General features: G+C 49.6%; 1 protein-coding gene across 1 annotated transcript in view; it reads right to left on the reverse strand.

Moving 5' to 3' along the window:
- Positions 1 to 15,899, reverse strand: part of LOC131207169 (uncharacterized) — a 102,199-nt gene extending 86,300 nt beyond the window's left edge. Inside the window, exon 1 of the mRNA XM_058199780.1 lies at positions 15,761 to 15,899. Within this exon, the coding sequence (XP_058055763.1) occupies positions 15,761 to 15,899 (139 nt within the window). The remainder of the gene's footprint in view (positions 1 to 15,760) is intronic.
- Between the last annotated feature and the right edge of the window lie 6,113 nt (positions 15,900 to 22,012).

Genomic DNA, 22,012 nt, shown 5'->3' on the forward strand with positions numbered 1-22,012 from the left:
CCCCCCCCCCGCGTATCGACTCTTCCATCCGTAGTAGTGGTGGTGGTAGTGGTAGTAGTCCTCTCGCAATGTTGTCTAATTAGTTGGTAAACAGTGTGTTCCGTCCGGCGGCCCCGGCCTAAGAACTTCACGTCTGCCAATATCGGGGTGGTGGCCGAGGCCGCAACGTGATTTAAACGAACGAGTGCGGCCGGCCGGCTGGCTGGGGTTGGGGTGGTGTTGCCCAGGCTCGGGGGCTAGATCTAGATCAAACCGAAAGTTGGACATATGAATCGTCCGCTTCCCGATATATTGAAGTGCTCCAATGTTTCTCCACAAACAAATGAGTGGGGAAAAACTTTTGCCGGCCGCTAGGTCGTCGTCGTCGTCGTGCCCATGTTGCTGCTCCGACCAGAGAGAGAGTTCCACGATGAGGAACGCACTCGGGACCGTGTCTCTGGACATTAAGCACCAGGGTGAACCCCGGCAAAAGGACCAAAGATTTATGCTCGAGAGTCCATCGAATTGACGAAGATACAGCCACCGCCGGCACAACCGGACGTAATCTGTCCGGCCGAATATTGGACGAATCACTCCACCGGAACACACACTCACACATACACATGTTGATCCCACCCCTTCCACCCGTCCAAGGGCGCACTAATTGTGCAGGCCGCCGTCGTTCCGATGGCTGGGAAATTAAGCTCCGGGTTCTGCTCGCCGGAAAACTTTTTCGCCGACGACCCCAACTAAACGCAGAACGCAGGGAGCGCCGAGAGGCAAGATTTGGGTTGACCCTGGAGTGTGGTGGTGCCCCATAATGAAATGAAGGCAAAACTTAGTTTTCACACTTCTTCGGTCGCGGCGCATGTTTTGGTCGCAAAGCCCGTGGTAGGCCGCCCCCTGGCTTCAACCGGCACCACCCCGAGAGGTCCGGTTGTTGTGCCTTTGATTCATCGCCCGAATCACGTATGAAAGGGGGGCGGCTCTGGCTAGCATTTCACTAATTAAATGATGCTGCTGAAATTCGATCGGTTTGTTGCGGAAAAGATGGCTCCAGACTATGTACCGTATTGACGACGGCTTTGCGCACCACACGCTGCGACAGTTGAGGGGACACGGCATATTGCAGGACACTTTATCTACCTCAGCATTAACATATGCTTTAAGTATTTTATTATTTCAACCAATGTGACCCAATATTACATTACACTTTCAGGCTGTGCTGTGCGTTAGAGGCTTGAGCGGATGGCCATCGTCCAGTGTGCTTGGTGATGAAGCAAAAAAAGCAGTTCCAAACCCAATGAACCTCGCTACATTTTTATCCTTTTTGAACAGCACATACACATGCACGCTACTCTCGTGATTCGTCATCGTAATAATGAATGGTGCGCGCGCCTCACGAACGCCGCGTGTCACCACTCGTGACAAATGGGTTCTCTTAACGAATATCCACCAGAGCACGCACACGAGATGGTGGGGTTCGTGCTCGTTGCGTTGCGTAGTATAATAATTTGCGTAATTTTATTGGCACCACTCCCGGGGCGGCCGTGGTCCGGTCCGCGTAGCGTAATTAGCTGCGGCAAGGTCAGTAGTCCATTATCGCTAACCGCACACAATCAGTCACGGGTGCGGTACGCCACACGTGGTGTGCCCGGCCCGGGGTTTATGGTTCAAGACTGGTCTCTCTATCCCTGGTCGGCCTGAGGGGCTAGAGCCCCGGGGAAGATTCACCGCAATGGCACACACAAGCGTAGTGCCAAAGGTGTGTGAACCTTCTCTCTCTCTCCCTCGCTCGCTCTCTGCTTCGGTCATTGCCGGAAAATTCGTCCTCGCCCGATACACGTCACAGACGCTCGTGGAATGACTAACACACGCTACCGATCCTCTTTCGAAAGCAGAGAGCAGCAAAATTAATAAATTGCACAGGTCTTAATTAACAAGATTACGGCGCAAGATAAGGAGAGCCCCCGCCCGCAGGGCTCGTACATTGTGGCCCGGGTTCAATTCCGTTCGCCGTCACGGATAGCATGAGACACCACCGCATTTCACAAGCCCTACAACACCCCCACAACCCGCCACTGCGGTTCTATTCGCGGCCCCCAGCCCCGGGAAATGGGAAATTAAACTGAACCAGAAACCATTCCGATCTCGATTAACCGACGGTCGCGGGGAGCGTGGCCCCACGACCTACGGTAGATGCTCTCCCTCCCTCCCTCCCTCCCTCCCTCCCTCCCTCCCTCCCTCTCTCTCTCTCTCTCTCTCTCTCTCTCTCTCTGTGGGAGAAGCACTCAATTTGATAGCTCACGGGCAATTGACTCCTTGCTGCTCAACAACACCACTCTGGGCATATCCTTCCGGCATGGCATGAAACCCAACAAGATTGTCTCGAGAATCGATTTTCACCCACGCAGCGGCGTATTTTTCCAGCAACTAGTGGGTGTGTTGCTGCTGAACCTAAACACAATCTGTAAATTGCCTGATAACATTTCCAATCAGTTCCGTTGGGTTCGATGGGCTGAAAAACCAGTTTATCCACGACATGGCGGCACGCTATGCCGCGCTAAAGAGCTGAATGTTTGCGGTGTGTGTCTGTTTCAAATAGACCGAAGCAAATACTCGACTTTCCCTCAAAAAAATACAAAAGTTTACTCAAGTTTACGACATGTCTCAAGGAAGTTTGCGACAAAAGTACAGCGGATAACGAAACAAACTTCATTCGACAAAAAATTTACAAAATACGAGGCCAAAAAAACAGTTATTCTAAATACAGGTAAAGACATCGATTAAACCCGTGTAGTAAATATTAGTTCTTTTTTAGGTTTGATACACATAATGCATTTTAGCGGTTCATGTTGAGAACAATTCTCATTTCTCTGATTCTTCTTAAACTGCACTCGGACAATACAGAGTGGTTTTCTCATACTTTATACAGTTTTGAGGAATAATTTTAGACCAGATCGTTTCAGTACGTGGTTCTATCCCTGCATTTGCATTTTTAATACATAAACATATACAAAATTTCTTTATTGTTACTTATAAGTAACGAAGTCAACACGAAATGATTTAATATCGAACAAAAAACAAATAGCCAGTACTAGTGCCCGAGATTACATCGATTATCGATAAATCCTCATAATCTTGCCCTGAGAACCTTAAACCATCTTTCAACATCTTAAAGAAGCAATTAAAAAGAAATGAAATATTCAGATGATTAACTTTGTTGCGTTAGACGCTGTATTTAACCCCGTTAATAGTCTTTTTCTTAATAATTTCTTTACGCTGTCATTATTTATCTAATTAAGAACACGTTCTCCGCAACAAAACGTATAAATATGTATGACTGAAATAGTATGTATAAGTATGTAATGGTATGTATACGTATTTATTGCGAGCTCTGACGAAAGCATATTTTTTAATGAGACATGAACATGACCTTTTCACGAAGTTTCTATTTAATGGAAAAAACACAAGTTCAAATATTAATACTTTTCGTCATGATTTTTAACTAAGTTTCGTCCATTACCATGGGGAAATTTTTCCATTTTAGCACAAACTTATTGCTAGCGACAAATATACTATTGAAAATAGAACTGAACGAGGAGCTGAACAAATTGTAAAAAGCAATTGAAAAGATCTTGAATGGTATCCGTATCCAGCAACGATTAAACAATCGTACGATTTGTTAGTTAGTTAGTCCAGTCGTTCAACGAATATAAAGACATTCATTTGTTATTATGACCTTGCGAAAGTACCTCAAAGGAATTATGCCATTAGCCCTTCTTACTAAAACATAACCAAAGGCATGTTCGTGACATCGGAAGTCTTGAAGAAACTAACTGGCTAATCATGAAGCCACGAAACTTACGTTGGCAACGCCCGTCCATTACCACAAAACTCGCCGTCCGTTTGTTTGAAACGACAATCGGAGAAATAAAACTAATTAGACAGCGTGCCCGGCCCAGCGCGGGTAGCGGCGCCACCGCATCCCATGCGCCGTGATTTATGCTCCAAAGTTCCAAATTAAAGTGACGTAATTTTGCACAGTGCTGCACTTCACAAAGAGCTCCCCCCGACGCTCACTCCTCCCCCCCCTCCCCCCAGAGAGGGGCGACGCCACCAAAACGTGTGATGTGCTGTAATGGACAGTTTTACGACAACCCCTTTTAAATCACTCCCCCAGCGATCATGATGCTCCCGAGGGGTGCGCCGCCCCTGTCAGGCCACAGCATATCCAGCCAGCAAGCCAGCCAGCATAAAAAAAGGCAGCCAACGACGAAACACACCAGAAGCAATGTGAAGATAGCACCCCAAAAAAAGGACCGCCGCTGGCGACCCCAAAACGGGGGAAACCCACCTCGCCCCGCCTGCAGCATACAGGAGGGAAAAGAACTCGGCGAGCCGACGACGCGAAGCAAAAAGGAAACAGGAATCGGCCCGGGCAAACAGAACATAAATCTAATTTCCTACAAACCACTTGCTTGTCTCTGGCCCCAGCCAACCCCGCACACACCTCATCCCGCAGAGAGAGAGAGAGATGAGAAGTGAAAAAACGTACAATTACCCTGCTGCTGCTGCTGCTTCTGCTCTCGAGGGGCTTCTTTTCCGGGGAAAAAAGGTCAAGAAATAAAGTGAGGAAAAAGGCACCCCAAAACAGCCAGATAAAAGCTTCAAACTTTGTTTCCGTCTTCACGGCCGCCTTCCGCTCACTTACGGCCCCTTCCCCCCGCGGGTGCGGCCACCGCCGGCAGTTGCGCTTTTCCGGCGGCGGCGGCCGCTATCATTGATGCCTTTTCCATTGGGCTGAGAAAATTCGAACCACCAAAAGCGCGCTCATCCGCCCCGCTGTCTCTCCGCTTATGCTGGGGGGGGATTATTCTTTGTTATGTTTCTCTGGGTTTTTCGTTTCATTCTTCTGTTTCCCTTATGCTGCGCGCGCGTCCCTCTCGTCTGCCGAGTTTCTAGTTTTATCCCCCACCCGGACCCACCAAACACACCAACCATCTTCGCCGCCGGCCAACAACCCGTTCGGACTAGCGCTCGGCGTTGTAGCCGGGGAAATAAATTGAAAAAAAGATGGCACCCGCCATCGTTTTCGGGTGGCGCGCAGTGGAAGAGTGCAAACAGTGAAACTTTTATTTGTCATTTCCTGTTCCGTTCTGGGCCTCTCCCCTTCGTGCCCACGGTGGTGAGTGGAAAACTGGGGGCCGAACGCCGAGAAATGCCCGGATCCAGGCTGCGAATGTCTATTGTTTATCTTTCCTGCGCTGTCGTCGCCTACTGTGGAGGCGGCACCACCCCATAAGTATGTTTCTAACTTTCTTCCGGCCTGCCAGAAGTCACAAATCTGCCCTGGGATGGGCGGATGGCCACCACCCGCTCTCTGTTTTGCAATCTCAAGTGTTGGCAAAGCTCACAGGCTCCACATTAGGGTGCCACTGGCGGCGGCGTTGAGAGCTTATGCTACAAATGCAAGGAGGAGGATGCTTCAAAAACGGATTATCGGTCCCACACCCACATCTTTGCCCGTCAGTTTGATCGGTTCTAATGCACCACACAACACAACGCGATGCACTCACACCTCGAGCTCCATTTACTAATGACGTCGGTCCGGCCAGACCAGACCAGTCCGGGGCGTCGCGACGTGAAGTCCGGCGAAAAACTGCGACAAAATCGATATCCAGAGCCCAGACGAAACCCCGGTAGCCGGCGGCCAACGCAACCGGGATCGATCCGCTTCGACACATCGTGTGTCCCGGGGTTTGGTTGGTGTTCACCTGCATCGCGACAATCGGGCGTATCGGCTCTTCGCTTGAACTGTGGCCATTCCCTGGACAGCGCGCACAGACCATCCCCGCCGGTCATAATTAGGTCGGGGCTCGTCTCGTCAACACCTGCATTCTCTGGAGGTCGGGGCCCTGTGGGAGATGATGCGGCCGTGTCCAATTTGGGTTCGGGTGGTGTGGCTGGCTGGTGATTAGTACTTTTTCCGCCATTCGCGCCACGTGGTGGCTACTTCTCGTTGGTTCGCCGATTTGGACACTGCAGGGTCCTTCACTTCTCATGACCTCCGAAAGCTGTGCACACAAACGTTTAAAAACGAGGAATAATATAAAAGGCATATACAGGCATAAAATCTTATTGGCCGGACTAGCGACCCATGTGCCCTGACTTTGGTCAAAGTTTTCTTTTTATGACCACCAAAGTCCCGGTGGTGATCCGAACGAAGCTTCCACTGCCAGATGTGAGCCGGGATGACAATTTCCTGGGTCACTTCATAGCGACTTCGGGAACAGAAAGCCATTCCTGCCGAGATGGACAGATGGAATTCAACCCTGTTAGCGTCTGCGAGACCCGGCAGGGGCCAATCTCGCTCGGCCCACATTTAAACGTGGCTTCGACCGACTAAAGCAACCGACACAAAACGACCAGAGCTTTCTCCTCTCTCAGTATGTTCCACTGTCTTTGTCGAGTCCTCTGTCGACAATGGGATCACCACCACCAGTCTCTGTCTGACTCTATGTTTCGCTCCTGCTTCCGATCCGTGAGCTCCATCAACTGGCCACCACTCTAACCACACAACACAACAACCACAACAAATCTCGGAGCAATTCTTGCAGCTCTGTCCCTGGCCCTGACTAAAAAAAAAGAAACCAGAGTACGCCGGTCATGATCTCTGTGCATATTCGAAGGTGGCGCACATCGTTGCCATGACGAGACACCTCCTCACGGAGAATTGCAATGCATCACCCCTCGACCTGGTGGTGAAGCAGAACTGAAGTAATTATACAAATTACTGACAGCGAACGGTACGAAAAGCCGTCAGCAGCATATTGAGAGAGCCCCGGGCTCGGCTCTCGAAAGAATGCTCTCGACCACGGCGCACGATCGCCGTCGCAGGCCGTCTGGCCGGCCGGTGGATCTTCTCCCGAGCGACGAAGGAACCCGGCTCGCCACCCCACGTCGTTCCAAATGAGTGGTTTCCGTGCCAGCCACAATTAAGAATGCGCCATACTGTTTACAAAACACCATAAACACAATTACACCATAAAAACAAATTCACTCGCTTCGTCTCACGAACGCGCGCCTTTGTGGATCACTGTGGCGGCGGCGAGCACAGATTTTCGTCCCGAGCGACTGGCATCGGCCAGAGGAGCAGCCTGACGCCGAGCACAACCTGTCGCCGGTTCTTCTGCAGCGGTTTAGCGGTGCGCTTCCACAAGCGACTGGAAACACTTGGCTGCCACGGCACGGCTGTGGACCGCCGCAGCAACGGGGTGCCTCCACCAGGGTGGCCAGGACACAAGCGCGCCCGTTCAGAAGCTGTTTATTACAGCGGAAAGCAACAAAAACCGGGGAACGGCTGCTCCAAAAGCAATGAAGAAGTGGGCAACAAGCAAATGCTGCACACATCCTTTGAGTCTGGCCACAATCGCGTATCAGCGTCCACATACAGCCAGCCAGCCAGCCAGCCAGCCAGCCAGCGGGAGAGGCTCATTTTCCATTCATTTTAAGCGGAACACAGCGGATTTTCTACTACCTTTCTGTGTATGTATTTGATTATGACGTCGTCTCAAATGGACTACCACTCGCTGGGGGCTGGGCTGGCGCGTCGCGTCTGAAAAAGCTTTTCTATTTAAGTTTTCCCATTTGTTTTTTTTTTTTTTTTCGGTGGCATCCGGTTTTTCCCGGTCCCCCCCCCCCGTTGCGGAGCCGAGCGTGGGTTATCACATCAAACGCCGTTTTTGTAACTTTACTCCCCGTTTTTCGGTGCCAAACTGCATTTCGATGCAGAACAGATGTGGGCTCTGTCTGCCTGGGGTCTATCTCTCTGCATGCTGCGGCCGCTATATGTTTGCTCTTCGCGAACGTCACAGCTGTTTTTGTGACGCTTTCGGGTTTGCCCTTCGGAAACACATGGCAAGGCGAGAAAATATTAATAGTAAATAGGGCGCGAGCGCACGGTTATCGTTGGGGCATCATCATTGGTGGAAAATCGTTCGGACGACACAATCTACGAGAACGATCGCCAAGTGCTGATTGCTGATTGAACAGGGAGAAGAGGAAAGCAAACTTTAAGACAATAAGAGACCGCTATCGTAGGGGGTCTCCCGCCTACAATTTGAATGTCGCGCGTAGCAGAAGTGAATGTGAATGTGTGCCTTAAAAAGGACCGATGACTACTGAACCGATTCCGCTACTGGGTCTTTTTACTTTGAGATTTCACAACACAACGGTCAATTAATATGAATCGACCTACACAAACATTTTAAATGACCTCAATTGTCCATCGGAAAGCCTTTTTTAATATAGAAAACGTGTATGCTCAAAAATTTGAGACCAATTAAAATGATTTTGCAACACCCAGTAATTGCCATGGCCGCTGCTGCCGTAGTTGAAACAACTACTATTACAGGGCAGAGCATAAAAACGTCGAGGACATTGTTTTCCGTTGGCTGTTATGATCATACATTGAACAACACAAACTGGTACGAAACGAAAATGCACCATCAATTGTAAGCCTTTCGTGAGAAAAGCCTATTCACCCGCGCGTTGAGCAGTTTTTGCCTTCCAAAATTTGACGATAAAAACCTCACGTCCAAAGATAATAATTCAGAGTCACAGAAATGAGTTGTGGGAAGAAGCACAAACTTATTTTAAAACTCGCCAAAAAATAAGCGAAACAATCGTCTTTATTTGTCCTGCTTTTGGGGGAACTTTGAACTGCGGTCCGAAATGCGACGACGTTGACTCACGGACTGGTGTTTTTGCCAGCTTTAGCGAACTCGAAAAAAATACGAACCGGACTTTATAGCCCTCTGTTCGGGGCGGAATGTATCGCATACGTGATGTTATTTTTCTTTTCAGCGTCCCCAGCGAGCACGAGTCGTACGGACTTTCGAGTAATCTAAGTGCGGCCGTGGTCACCACACCTCTCGGCGGTGGGTGCCGAATTTCGACCAGTTTTCAACGACGGACAGGTTCCTGTGGCGCAGCAGCTGCAAGTCTTGGCGAGTGACCCAGGTAGAAGAGCCACCCTGCGCGGTGAGATTTGTTGTGAGACCTCCTTCTCCCGAAAGCCGCCCCGGTCGTCGGGGCGGCGAGGCTTTTCGAAACGATAGACGCTCCCTCTGGCAGAGCAGAAAACTTTCCTTGGTCAAGTGGTCCAATGTGTCCCGGGGATCCTGCACCACGTGCACCCCCGTAGTTCCCAAGTGCACAGTGCGATGCCCGCTTCACTTTCCCATTTGTACCAATCCCCATGTGGCACAGAGCGAGCGGCTCAATAAAATGGGAAAAGTTATGGTACCCGGTACGGCACGGTGTGTCTCGGCATGCCTCGGGCCCAGACGACGACGGAATTTTCCTTTCCTTTTTTTGGTTGGATGAAAATTGCACCCAAAGGTTTGCCATCAGCCCCCGCCAGGCCGAGCCGCCCGGTTGGCAGAATTGAAGGACCGCAACTGTTCCCGGACAGACTTATGGTCTGTGTCTTACCTTCCACCGCACCGACACAGCAGGGCAGATAAATTTGCTCCGTGATTATTTGCACCGCCGGTGCCAAGGCACTCCACCGCCATCTCGCCTTTTCTCCATCGATCCCGGACCGGTCGTCGTCATTCCGCCGTGTTCCGGAAAAGGGAGACCCAAAACCTGATGATGATGCATTGAATGTGTCGTCCCCCCGCCGATGCGAAACTTTTCCGAACGGACCCCGGAAAAAGCGTTGGTTGTCCGGTCGATCGGTCACACACTGCCATCTACGTCCTCGTCCGAAATCGATGAAATTCGTCCGCTCCAATCGATCCGCAACCGCCGGGCCGAATCGACGTCGTATGCGTTTCTAATTAAGTCTCGCCCGATTCAACCGAAAACTATTTCGAACGGCGGCAGCAGCAGTATGCAAGCGCGCGCAGAACCCCCTTCGCCTGACAATATGCTACACAAGAGTTGGGATGTGAAATCCTGCCAACATTCCCACAGCTCGTTTGCAATTATGAAGTAATAAATTGACTGCCCGGCAGCGATTCATCCCTGCTGGGCGTAAACAACGTCTGCACTCCGCCACTGACCGTCCTGAGTCGCACACAGTAAACGTATCCCATTCTCGGACGTCGAAACTTCCGGCCAAAGACAGCGTCAGTCCGGCGCGGTCTGCGCCCATTTGGTGTTGTCCATGTTGTCCGACCGGCGGCCTCTCGGACGAATCCACAGACCCTTGGAACAGTGCAAACGACCAATGCACAAACGAGGACCACCAATGTCTGTGGGCGCGCTCAAGTAAACAAACAATCTCTTTAATGTGTGGTGCGCGGTCTTCGGGTCGGTCCTCTCGGTCCACAGGAACGCGGAATGATGTATCAGTGGAAATCAAATCAACCCGTTTCACCGACGCCACTAATGGTGCGTGACGACAGCAGCGGGTCGCGCATCATCTTCCGAAGCTTTCCCGCAATTTGTTCCGAAGAATTCCCCGCCGGGTGGTCTCCGATCAGACTACGAGAAACGCAACATGAAACCAGGCGCCACCGGGTTGTGTGATGCTCCTTTTTATGGATCCCAGGGGCAGAGAGTTCAGTTATTCGCGTTCGGCGAAGAGCATCATCATTTCGTTTTTTTTTTTCATAACTTGGAATCTGGAGGTTTTTGAAGATTTCAGCCGCGCGAGAGAAAGATCAAGATCAGAGAGCATAAGAGGAGCAGAAGAACTCAAAAAAATCGACTTGACTATAATTGCCCACTGGAGCGTCTAGCAATAAATGAAACCAAAAAAAATCAAAAGTCGCCAAGCAAAATGGTCGCTAAACCATGCAAAACATTCCAAAAATTGTAGAGAGCTGGATAGATGAGACATTTCGAAACATGCGTGGCCACTGTTTGGCCAACATATTTTCGATTTTGCAGCATTTATAGTGCGCGGTGGGTAAGTATGGGGGATGCCAGAACCAACCCATTTTTAAATACTAATAAAAACAAATTAAATAAGAATTTCGATTAGATGGCGACAGATATCACAATAGGAAGTTGGATCTTTAAAACTGCTTCCGAAAATAAGAGGACGCAACACTATTCGACGATAAACGTAATAAATTCCTCTCTCCCAACAAGTAATGAAATTAACCATTAGGTGATAAAAAGTAAATAATGTTAGGAAGCAACTAGATAAAGGTGTTAAACATTAAAAGAGTCGTTAGATCACCCCCCATTGTATCCGTTAGAACCTTATTTGATCGATGAAACCTGCCGGAGTTATTATCACAGGAACGAATGTTTATTATCCTTATGCTCTCGACTCGACCATATGGTTCATATCGCCAAAAGCATTCGCTCTGCTGAAGTGGGTGAGCTACAATCTGGTTGCTGCCCGTCGTCAGCAACTGGCGAAACCATTAGGGGTTCGCCAAAAACCAGAAAACACGGCAAACACGTGAACCTAGCGCGCCAATGTTTGCATCGCGCCGAAGATTTCGCCAAACCGCAAGGCAACTGTCAAAACAGCACCACCCGGCGCGCCGACCGCCCGGCCCGTCCGTAAGACATCCGCCGACACGAATTTCCCACCAAATTCCTGCCCGTCGCCCTTGGGAGTCCGGGCAAAATGGGCCGTTAGCGACCGGAGAGAGATGATCGTCCTGTGCCGGCAGCAGCGAGAGCCAGCAAAGTTCACCGGGGGAAAAGTTTAATCTTCCTAAAAGCCGGAAACCTCCGAAGCCTTCCGCGTGTTCGTTTCTCAGCTCTCTCGAGAGCTAGTTAGCCAGTTAGTTAGCCCGGGTAGACGTGGCGGCGGCGGTGGCGGTGGCTGATAAATGCGACGACAAACACGCCGTTGCCGCTGCCGTTGTACCGGATGTAACGCGAGCAACAGGAAAAACCGCAACCGCCCACAACCTCCCACTACCGGGCGCGCCTCACCGTCCTCGAACCGTTTTCTACGAAAAGCTCCTCCCTCGACCCGACCCGACCCGACCCGGCTCGGAGAGGTGGTCTGTCGTCGTCGTCGTGGAGGGTTTTGCAAATCTTCGCCATCTGCCATCGGGACCCGCACTTTGGGCTCGCGCGCATCCTTTTTGGTACTTTATTCTCCCGCTGATTGCGTTCACCCGTGGCCGAGTTTCGAGTTTCGGTGGAACATAATAAAAGCATGTATTTTATTATTTCGCCCAGAATTTGATTATCGTCGATCGTATTGGCATACTTCAGGGCGGAAGTGTGAGCAAAGCATACTGAACAGTGGCCATGCAATCAGACACCCCGAGACTTTTATCAGCCCGCGCTCTGCTCGAAGCGGAATCTTTCGCTTCGCATTCATCGCCCCGTGTGGTTCCACATTCACTCGCGAATATGTTGCGTAAAATTAAAGATAAATCGAATCGAACGGAAAATCCAACGCAAAATCGCTCCACGCCCATCGTGCCCCGATAAAATCTCCTACTCCCCCTAATGCGAATGGGTTCCTGTTGCATGCGCACGGCAGAACAGAAATAGGAATTTCCAATCGATGTTTAAGGATTTCCCCGTACGTGCTCTGGTGCCTCTCGAGGGAACCCCCCCACATCCAAATACGTTAACGGGTGAGGGTTTGTGCTGTGGGCCGCCGCAGCTGTTGGCACGCAGAGCACAGAGCGCAGGGCCAAAAGTGACTACATCAACCGATCTACGACTGAGCGCGCAGGGCGAGAATGTTCCTCTTCCTTTGTCCTCCATTTTTTCGCATTCTACTCTCCGCCGAAAAAAGGGCAAGCAAACTCCTTCCTGTTCCGGTGCCAGGCTTCGCGTGCAGAACGACAAATGTTCCACGCGCACAGCATATGCGAACATTAGGAGGAACCGTAACCCCTTTCGCTGGGTCATCCCGAAGATTTTCCTTTGGCACAATATCGCGATCGAGCCTTTTCGGCCCCCGTCCTATGTGGGCGCAAAAAGGGAAACCACCCACGGGCTTTCGTCGCCTCACCACCTGACGAGCGCGAGCGGTCCTGGTTCTGATTTGGTGTGCCTGCTCTTGTCGAGGTTTACGGTTTCTTTCCCCCCAAAGCAACCCCGATCTCATAGGCGTGAAAAAGGACCAACAACCAAGGGAACACTTTTGACACCACCGCCCAAATCCCTCCCCCCTTCCAACCGGAAAATGTCGGACCAACAGCCGTGTGGGTGAAAGCGGGAAGAGTTTAACGGTTGAGCAGTTTGTTGCCGGTCCGAACTCGAGGTTTTGCTACCTCGGCGCCGCTGGGCTTTCCCGTCAAACCGTGAACATCATATTCGGCGTTCTTCTTGACTGCGCGGCGCTCCGGGGCCGCAGCGTGAAAGCCATTATTTATCAATTTTATGCAAGTTGTTGAAACCCGTCATTGGCGAAGGACTTGGTGGGAGAGTTTAGAAAGAAAATCCAGCGAGGCGCTTGTGTGTGCTAGGGACACAGCAACAACGAAGTACAAACATGCTCACAAACGTTAAGCTTTTAGGTGTCCCTTGAGAATATGCGATTTTTTTGCTAGTTTTGTAAAGCTTCTTTTGTAAAGCGATTTTTAAGAGATGACTAAAATGACTAAAAGCCCAGAGATTTAATGAATTAGCCCACACACGAAAACATTACGATTAAAGAGCATGCGTAAAGTGAATTCTCAAGTATTTTGTTTGAGTAATATCTAGCGAATTAATTGCCTTCAATGTTTTCGATCAATCCATGCGATCTATCCAAGCGTAGTAGGAAGAATGTTCTGAATGTTCTGAATGTTGTTGAATAGGATGTAAAATTTTCTTTGAATTGGAAAGACATTAACTTTTTGTAACAGAAATGGAAGAACAAATAGTTTCGATAAAAAGAAAACAACATTCAGCGCAAACGCGGGATCATGGACATGTTACTATCGATTGGGCGTCCATCTTTAGAACAAATCCTATGTACTTTCACAGTGTTAGTGTTTTCTTAAGCTTGCATCGGAAAATATTTGAAAAGCATAAAAGAACTCCAATCGTTTAAAATAATGAAAAATTATATTCTTGTCATCTTATCTTAATAGTTTTTATCTTTCATAGCAATATGTGGTTGATGACAAAGATTAGAAAAAATTGATTCTCAGTAAAAGAAGTCCATTTCTTATTTGGGTTCCACAAATTGAGACAGAAAAAATTCCGTCGACGCTTTCTATTTCATGGCTTCCGATAATCGATTTACAAAAGTCCATCATGATGCCGATGAAGACATTTTTCCCGTAATCGTTATTGAAAGATACTGGCATCTTCTGAGAATTTAGCTTCAATACAGATTCATGTAGAAATATTGAGCTTACGAACCAATTGCAAACAATGAATGCTGAAAGCTAGGAAATTCGAATAAATAATTCGAAATTCTAGTAACAGTATTCGAGAGTTGTACATTAAATTTTGCTGTAAATAAATATTAATTTACAAATATAGGAATGTAGTATATTCGAAGGTGATGCGCCAGAAGCACTACCTTAATGATCCACTACCACCAATCCATCCTTCGGCCACATGCCAAAAATATAGCATGAAGATCCTCACGGTCGTCTCCCGAAATAGAAACGTGAGCAAAAATTCGTCCACAAACCTCAACTCTACGCAATATCCCACGGGATGCTGGGGTCCTAGCAATACAGTGGGTCAGGAGATTGTGGATCCGCCCGGCTTGACATTGACACGGTCCGTCCATCTCCGGCGCGGGGGTAAGTGCACATCTGAACATGCTGATTCGGAATCACAAGGTTGCATCACCCTTGCTGCCTCTCTGTGCCGAGACTTTCCCCGACCTCTAGAAAATCTCGAAAATATGTCCCACGTTGGCTCTAAGAGCAAGCACAAAAATGCTTCACTGGTTCTCCCTCCATTCGTGCTGCTCTTGTTACTGGGCCAACCAACAATGCACACAATAGAGATAGAGAGGGCGAGAGCAAAAAAGAACTAGTTCAACAAGACTGCAATCCCAGTGTTTGCCCCATACACCTGGCATAATACCGGCTCGAAACGGAACGGTTGTCAATATTTAATGATACTGTCTGAACAATACACGACCGAGCCACACGCCGTCGTCTGTCCCTCGGCGCTGTCGATGCTGGCCCCGGCTGGCCATTGCATAGTTTGACATAAGGACTTTAGGGCTTCGCACTGTCCCTCTATTACGCCCCATTCACGGACCAATATCACTAATGGCACGGATCAGTATCAGGGCCGAGGACCGGGGGAACAACTTGTTACGGTCACCTGGGAAAGTACGAGCTGTCATAAAGTGCTCAATTCATTGGCATTCAATAGTGGAACCCGTTACCAGGTGAATGTGAGCGTGAGTAAACCTTGCTCGAGTGGAGCCACAAGAACTCTTGAGAAACCAGAGCAAGAACCTATTTAAAAAACGGACCAGTATTTTTTAGTCGAGAAAAATCAATATTTTCTCATCCGCATTGTAAATCCGGTTCGGAAACACTGTAATAATTTTCCTGCAGCTACACGATCGGGTAAATTAAAACGTTCAATCGGTGGCACGCAACAAATGGACATTTTCATCCGAAATAATATACCCGCCGCCCCCCGCCGTTTGCGGTCGACGGTACCACCGATTTTATGATGACTGCTTCATATTTGCCACATCATTAAACCGGTGCGCACACCGGGTGGGAGAGATCCGTTTTTTGCGCTCCCGAATCGGCCAAACCGCAATCCCGACACAATAAAGCAATGCGCCAACAGTGTGCGCTACAATAATCGTCCGACCATTGCACACAGGCGCACTCCTAGGGGCCATAAAGATATTGAGAGTACTTACCGCAATTGCCGATGATTTGTAGCAGGACCGCGATGCTGATGAACCGCTTCATCGCACTGCATCCGGTGGTGCTGGGTCGGGGTGGCCGAGACGGTGGGCTCACACCCGCCACCCTCTTACCAAACCAGCTTTCCATCATTGTCACACTCTGTTTACGGGCGAGTTTCCACTGTCAGCGCACAAGGAGCGAACTCTCTGCCGGGGGATCACTGTTTGGGTTATAAATCTCAAGTGTCGCGGGACAGAACTGCCAGAGTATCTCTCACTCACTTCTCAGACGGTCAAAAGTGTCAGCCAAGCTATCGAACACTGTCGAGTGCAGCCGATTCTATGCTTACTATGATCTGCCCAACACACCACAAGCCGTTGTTTCGCTAATTTAGCCACACTCGCACACTCTGAAGGGAACGAAGCACGTAGCAACCGTAATTTATGCACGACGATTGCGCAAAGTATCAACTCCTTTATTTTATTGAATCAAACAGAGTAGTCCTCCCCACCGAAGAGGAACGCTCAAATGCCCAAAGTGTCACCATCGGTTGTTTTGACAAGCGAGAGCGCGCACTCGACCGCAATTAACTTCTTCGTTTGGCTCCTGGCCACGGTTCGCCTCTTCCGCACAGACAGGAAGCTGCTGCTGCTGCTGCTGCTGCTCCGTCTCGTTCTCGTGGTCTTGGCTTAGGGTGAAGGCGCTAGAGGCGCTGCTCTCTGCCAGAGTCTGTCGGGGGGTTTGTCAGTCAGAGATTCATAAATATTTTTTTAATTACACGACCTTCCTTCGGGGGCGCCGATGTTTCTCGTTCACGCAACACGGTGCACACACCTCGCTTGTCTGTTCGTCGGGATGCTGTTCCGCCGACACACCGGAACCGATGACGTCTGCCTGAATCAACAAGACACTGCCGCGACTGGTAGTCCCCTCCTGTGGACGGAAAGAAAAGAAGGAAAAAGGACCACAATGAGATCTTTACTGCTGTGCTGTGTAGCTGGTGGTGTGGGAACTATATCTGGGAACTATCGTGCAGCCCCCCAGCTCCATTAATGTGCGGGATCCGAACCACTCTCTTCTCAGAAGCCAAAGGACCCAGGCGACTCGTCCAAGTACGTTTCGTCGACATAGGATTTTAGCGACCAGCAGTTCGGGCACACATAGGGGGAAAAGCTGGTGGCCGATCATCGGAGGGATACCCTCGAGAGAAGGAGACAGAAAGTGGGGAAAAATGAAAGCGTTGACAAGGCATTGTTTGCTCTCGAGTTATGGTTGGCAACCGAGAGCGAGCGAGCGGGCGATGATGATATGACTTCGCCCTGAGGCCCTCCCGGTGGCAGTGTGTCCCCCGATAGGAAGAGTTAAAAAGGGCAATAAATCATCCCACACATCCTCTGACGGCTGAGCCCACGCTAGAGAGCGAAGTGACGACGAAGTCCTGCGACCCCCGGACGAAGCCTGACCTGGGCCTGGCGTCTGCGAGGGAAAAGAATACAAAAAGGATTGTTGCCCCTGCCGCTACCCAAACCGGATTCGGATTACCCGATACCCGAAAGCTACCACACACGCGGCACTCGTCGGATGGACTAATTTCCTCCGGGCTATGGCTTTTTTATCGGCTCCGTCTGACGTTCAGCAGCCGGCGCTACTGCTGCGACGGTCAGGTATTCCTTCCGCCATATCCGGTAGCATCCGGTGTCCGAAGTCCGAAGTTACGGAATCTACCGTCATCCTAACTACTGCGCGACTATCGAAACTCTATCAGCATCACAGCGAGTGCGGCCCTGGGCCGGAACCGGACCTCGCTGTCAAGGTGACAGATTGGTTAGATTGATGCCTGCTCCAATCTGCCAGTGCAATCGAGCTATACGACTGCTGCTGCCAACTACGGTTGGTCCCTTCGGGCACCGCATCATCCGTGTATCATGTGAACCGGAAAAATCAATTTCGAGAAGGCGCACTCCAGATCGACCCGATCCGGGGGCGATCATAAACACGCGCTGCGAACAAGCTTAATCCAGAAGAAAATATTTCGTAAAAATTCTGAATCCTTCCCGGGCTCACTTCATCATGCAGAATGTTGCCCCCAGGACTAGGGTTCTCAATCGCAAAACTACAGCTTCCCCCCCATTTCCAATCACCAAAAAACGGATCTCCTGCTACTGTCTGCCTATCCGGCAGAGTACAATCTTTGCCCGAGACACAGAAAGACAGGCACAGAGCGGCACAGACATCGCTGCGTTCGCAACAATTGCAGGATCCGTTTTTGTTTGGTTTTTTGTTGTTGTGGTTGTTTTCCAAAGAAGGCAAACAGTTGCACGTAAGACGTGGCACGCCCGTCGATGGGACCGACATCAGCAGATCGAGGCGGGCCCGGGACAAAGTAGCGACAAATTCGAACAAATAAAAAACCGCTCAAAACAACATCCGAAAGTCGGCTTAAAGTCGAAACAGCGGTGCGGCTTCTTCCTTGGCTCTGTTGAGGAAGTGCCATTTCAGCGTGTTTCCACACCGATTGTTCCCGCCTCTTGCTATGTTGTGTGTCTCTATTCCGCTTTAGCGAACTTTGTAACTCCGAGCCGAGGTTGGAGCAGATTATAGAGAGCTCAAGAAAACCCGGGAAAGCGGATGGGAAAGCACACAGACCTCCCTTCCCCACAATAGAACAATCTCGGTCCCGAACAAGACAAACAACTACGCAAGAGGAAAGCACAACAACTAGTTTCGCTGTCGGCTCCACCCGATGGCCAGACCAAAAGCCAGCGCTTCCAGTTAGCGGCGCCATTCTTTCGAGGAGCGATAGCGTTATGGTGTAGTGGCCGGCTGAAGAATTGGTGCAAGATCCGCCAGCATAAAAAAAAGTTGTTTGAAAACAAATTTTGAAGGAAAAAATACGTTCCGTTCAGTATTTTGCCTTTCAGAGAGCATAATTTTATATAAACTTCGACAAACGTATCACGACTTCATTCAACAAGAAGAAAGACAGAAGTTCTAACTGACTAAAGTAATTAAGTTAAGTTGAACTTTCATAACTTTCAGTTGGCATAGAATAAGCTGTCGGTTGGATCGATCGAAAAAATGTATTCCTTTAAAATAAAAAGGACTCTTTAATCTTTTTCTTGGAACATTAAATGAAAGTAAATGAAAAAAAATATGAAGATGATCCTCAATTAGTAGTCGAAACCCGCTAACGATGGAGAACACAATTCGAAAAGAGTCTATTTAGCCTTAACGATTTAATCGTTCAACTGTGAAAACTGTGCGTGCTTATTGTTGCCGAATTTATTCCGACTTCTTCCTGTGGGACTATTTGAAGAGTAAGGGCTATGTCAGCCAACCAAAGACCATTGAAGAACTGAAAGCTACCATCTCAGCGGAAATTGCTGTTATTACTTACGCCCGAAATGTTGTCGAATACATTGGAAAATGCTACAAAAAGGGCGGCTTTTTGTTTGTCTATTAAAAGCGACGGTAATTTGAACGATATTGTATTATGAGTAAATTATCAATACACCCCAAATAAATCTTGTTTATTTGCCAAAATCGACTGAAAAACGGCGGCGTTATCCAACATTCAAATATCTCCTGTCGTGATTATGCACCCTGTATTTTCACTTCTCAGTAGTTGAAGTCTCTCGTTTTGAGGCGTATGGCTTGTAGTTCATTCGTAAAGGTTCACCGAGCACGACGCAAAAGTACAAAAACCATAAAAATCGACGTTCGTGTGAATCTTCCTCCGAAAAGATAGCAGCAATCAACGGTTCCGTTTTTGTCCTAGACTCGACGCCGATTCGAGCAGCACACTTCCGGTAACTCGACGCCGCATTGTTTTCACCATCAAATGGCCAGCCTCTCTCAATAGGCCTAGCTCCTCGATGTGCCTTCCCCGATATAACCGGGGGGTGTTCTGCTGATGATCCGGATCCCATTGATTGCGGGTGCCGAAATAGCTAACCGACGATCGACTTCCGGCTTTCACGGTTCATCTGTAGGCCGAGTGGAAAGACGATATTATGACAGACCGGTTCCGGTAGCCAGCCGTCGTGTGTGGTGTGTAATCTACCCACTCATCTAGCCACCCTGACCCGGTCGATCAGAATGTTTAGATAGCGAAATGGATGTTGGTGGGCTCCTCCGCCGTCGTCTCGGCGAGCCTCGATAACTTACTGATGAGCGATGGGGACCTTGGACTGTGCGCGCTGTCGGGGCGAAGGAAACCCAATGGGTTCCCTTCCCGTTCGGCAAGCTACCTCTAACCAGCAAACCATATCCTGCCTGCCGGTCTTGATTTCTGCCCGCCACCATCGGCACATATCTCCCGTCTCCGTCCCCGGAGGTCGCTTTAATCGAGCGGAAGCGCTTAACACTTCCCAACGTTCGGGCAGGACCGGGAGGTAGAGAGCAGACCAACGGATCGGTAATCGATGGAAGCTTGTTACCAGAAATCGGTAAATGAGCTTCCACCACACACCAGTCAACGCCAACCTCCACACGGTGGGAGACCCGTAAAAACTTGCACAATGAATGCAGCCATCCATCTTGGGGCCCACCCCGATCGGCCAACAACCGGCGGATGTGGTGGATGAGCTTTCGGCTGAAGGATTCCCCGGTTCGAGCCGTTTGGTGCTTTGGTACTACCACACCGCCATCGGTACACCTCATTACTCACGATTAAGAACCGGCGCTCAACCAGTGGCGACGGCGGCAGCATCGTGTGGCGGGAAACTACTCAGAGGTCTTGTCCCAAAAATACAAGCCTCACATGGAGGAGTTTTGTTGCCGGCAGGCGACAGGCACCACCAGTGAGCCAGCCTTCGGGGGGAAAGCTATAAATCTAATTTTGAGAATTCCAAACGGAGTCGTTAAAGTTGGTCGCATTTCCCAGAGCGCGATGGGGACACTCGAGTTCAATCGAGGGAACTCGTGGAAAGCTGATTTTTATTGCACATCGCATTATTATTGGGGCTTTAAACGGTTTTCCGAACATGGCCTGGGCCGGGAGGACGCACCGTCCCGTCGGCGGCTCCATAATCGTGTCGTTGCGTAAGCGATTTGAATCATAAAACCACATAATATGAACAACACGCCCGAGGGAGCAGTTGTAAAAACAAAAGGACGTATCCGTCCGTCCTGTGGTCGTCGTGATTTCACAGTTACGGCCGAACAACCGAACCGCGTTCGTCAACATCGACTGTAGAGAGCTCAACGGCAGCGAGGAGTTCAGTGCGCCATAAAACGGCAGCTGCTCTGCCGCAAACAGGTGACACGGGAGAGACTTCAACAAGCGCATGTTATCATCCTTGACATCGACATTGCATTTTCTTGTACCGTTTGAAGAGTAGCACTTGTGCGCCTAATAAGACTATTAGGCACATAAACCGTGAAGCTAATCGAAGCTCTGTTTCGCTCTAATTCCGTTACGAATGAAGCACCACGATGGGTCCCTCTGTTAGGAGCATTAAATCTTTCTGCAGAAAAACTATGCTTCAAAACAGACAAACTTCCCACAGAAATTTTGCTGATGGAAGGACATAACTTCCGCGGAAGTAACACTTTCGACCGTAGCGCGCTCCTTCAAGATACTTTTGCCGCGACTGCAAAAGTGAAAAGTGCAAACGGTTGCACAAACTCTGACGCTGTTGCGAGGCCGAACCAAGACCACGGCGGCACGCAGCATCAGCAGAGCCCCGGGCTTGGGGTGTTGCCGGCCGAAAATCATATCGTCACCCGAAAACTGCGTTCCTGCGCGCCGAGCCAAAAACCCGCCGCCGTGGCGTTTGTCCGGAACACTGTGATGGAAAAATTGAATTAAATTAAATTAAATTTCTGCTCCACTTTATGCGCACTTTGGGAGGTCCCACAGCGTTCAAACGGTGCCTGCTACGAAAAGAAGGCTCGCTGTCCTCGTGCGCCGTGCGTTTGGTGCCCTTGGAAAGACTCGCGGTCGCTCGGCTAGGAGTAGATTGCACCGAGTGCGAACGAACGCGCTCGATTGAAGCCGCGTTGCTCTGGAGGAAAATAGAATTACAACATCATGCAAAAAAGGGACCCCCCGAAGGGGCAACGGTATGACAGGGAGGTTCACTATTAGGTAGCATGCCGTTTAAGGACCAGTTAGGGTACTTCTTACGCCGATTCCGGCGCACTTGCTTCTCGCTAGTTGCTTTCCTGTTTTGTAGCCAACTCGAATGAGGCAAGATCATGTTGGCCCTTGGGGCCAGAAGAATTAGGTTAAAAAAATTTTGAAGTTTGTTATTTCAAAA

Source organism: Anopheles bellator, chromosome 2, assembly GCF_943735745.2.
Source record: "Anopheles bellator chromosome 2, idAnoBellAS_SP24_06.2, whole genome shotgun sequence".
NCBI classification, from domain to species: Eukaryota; Metazoa; Arthropoda; class Insecta; order Diptera; family Culicidae; genus Anopheles; species Anopheles bellator.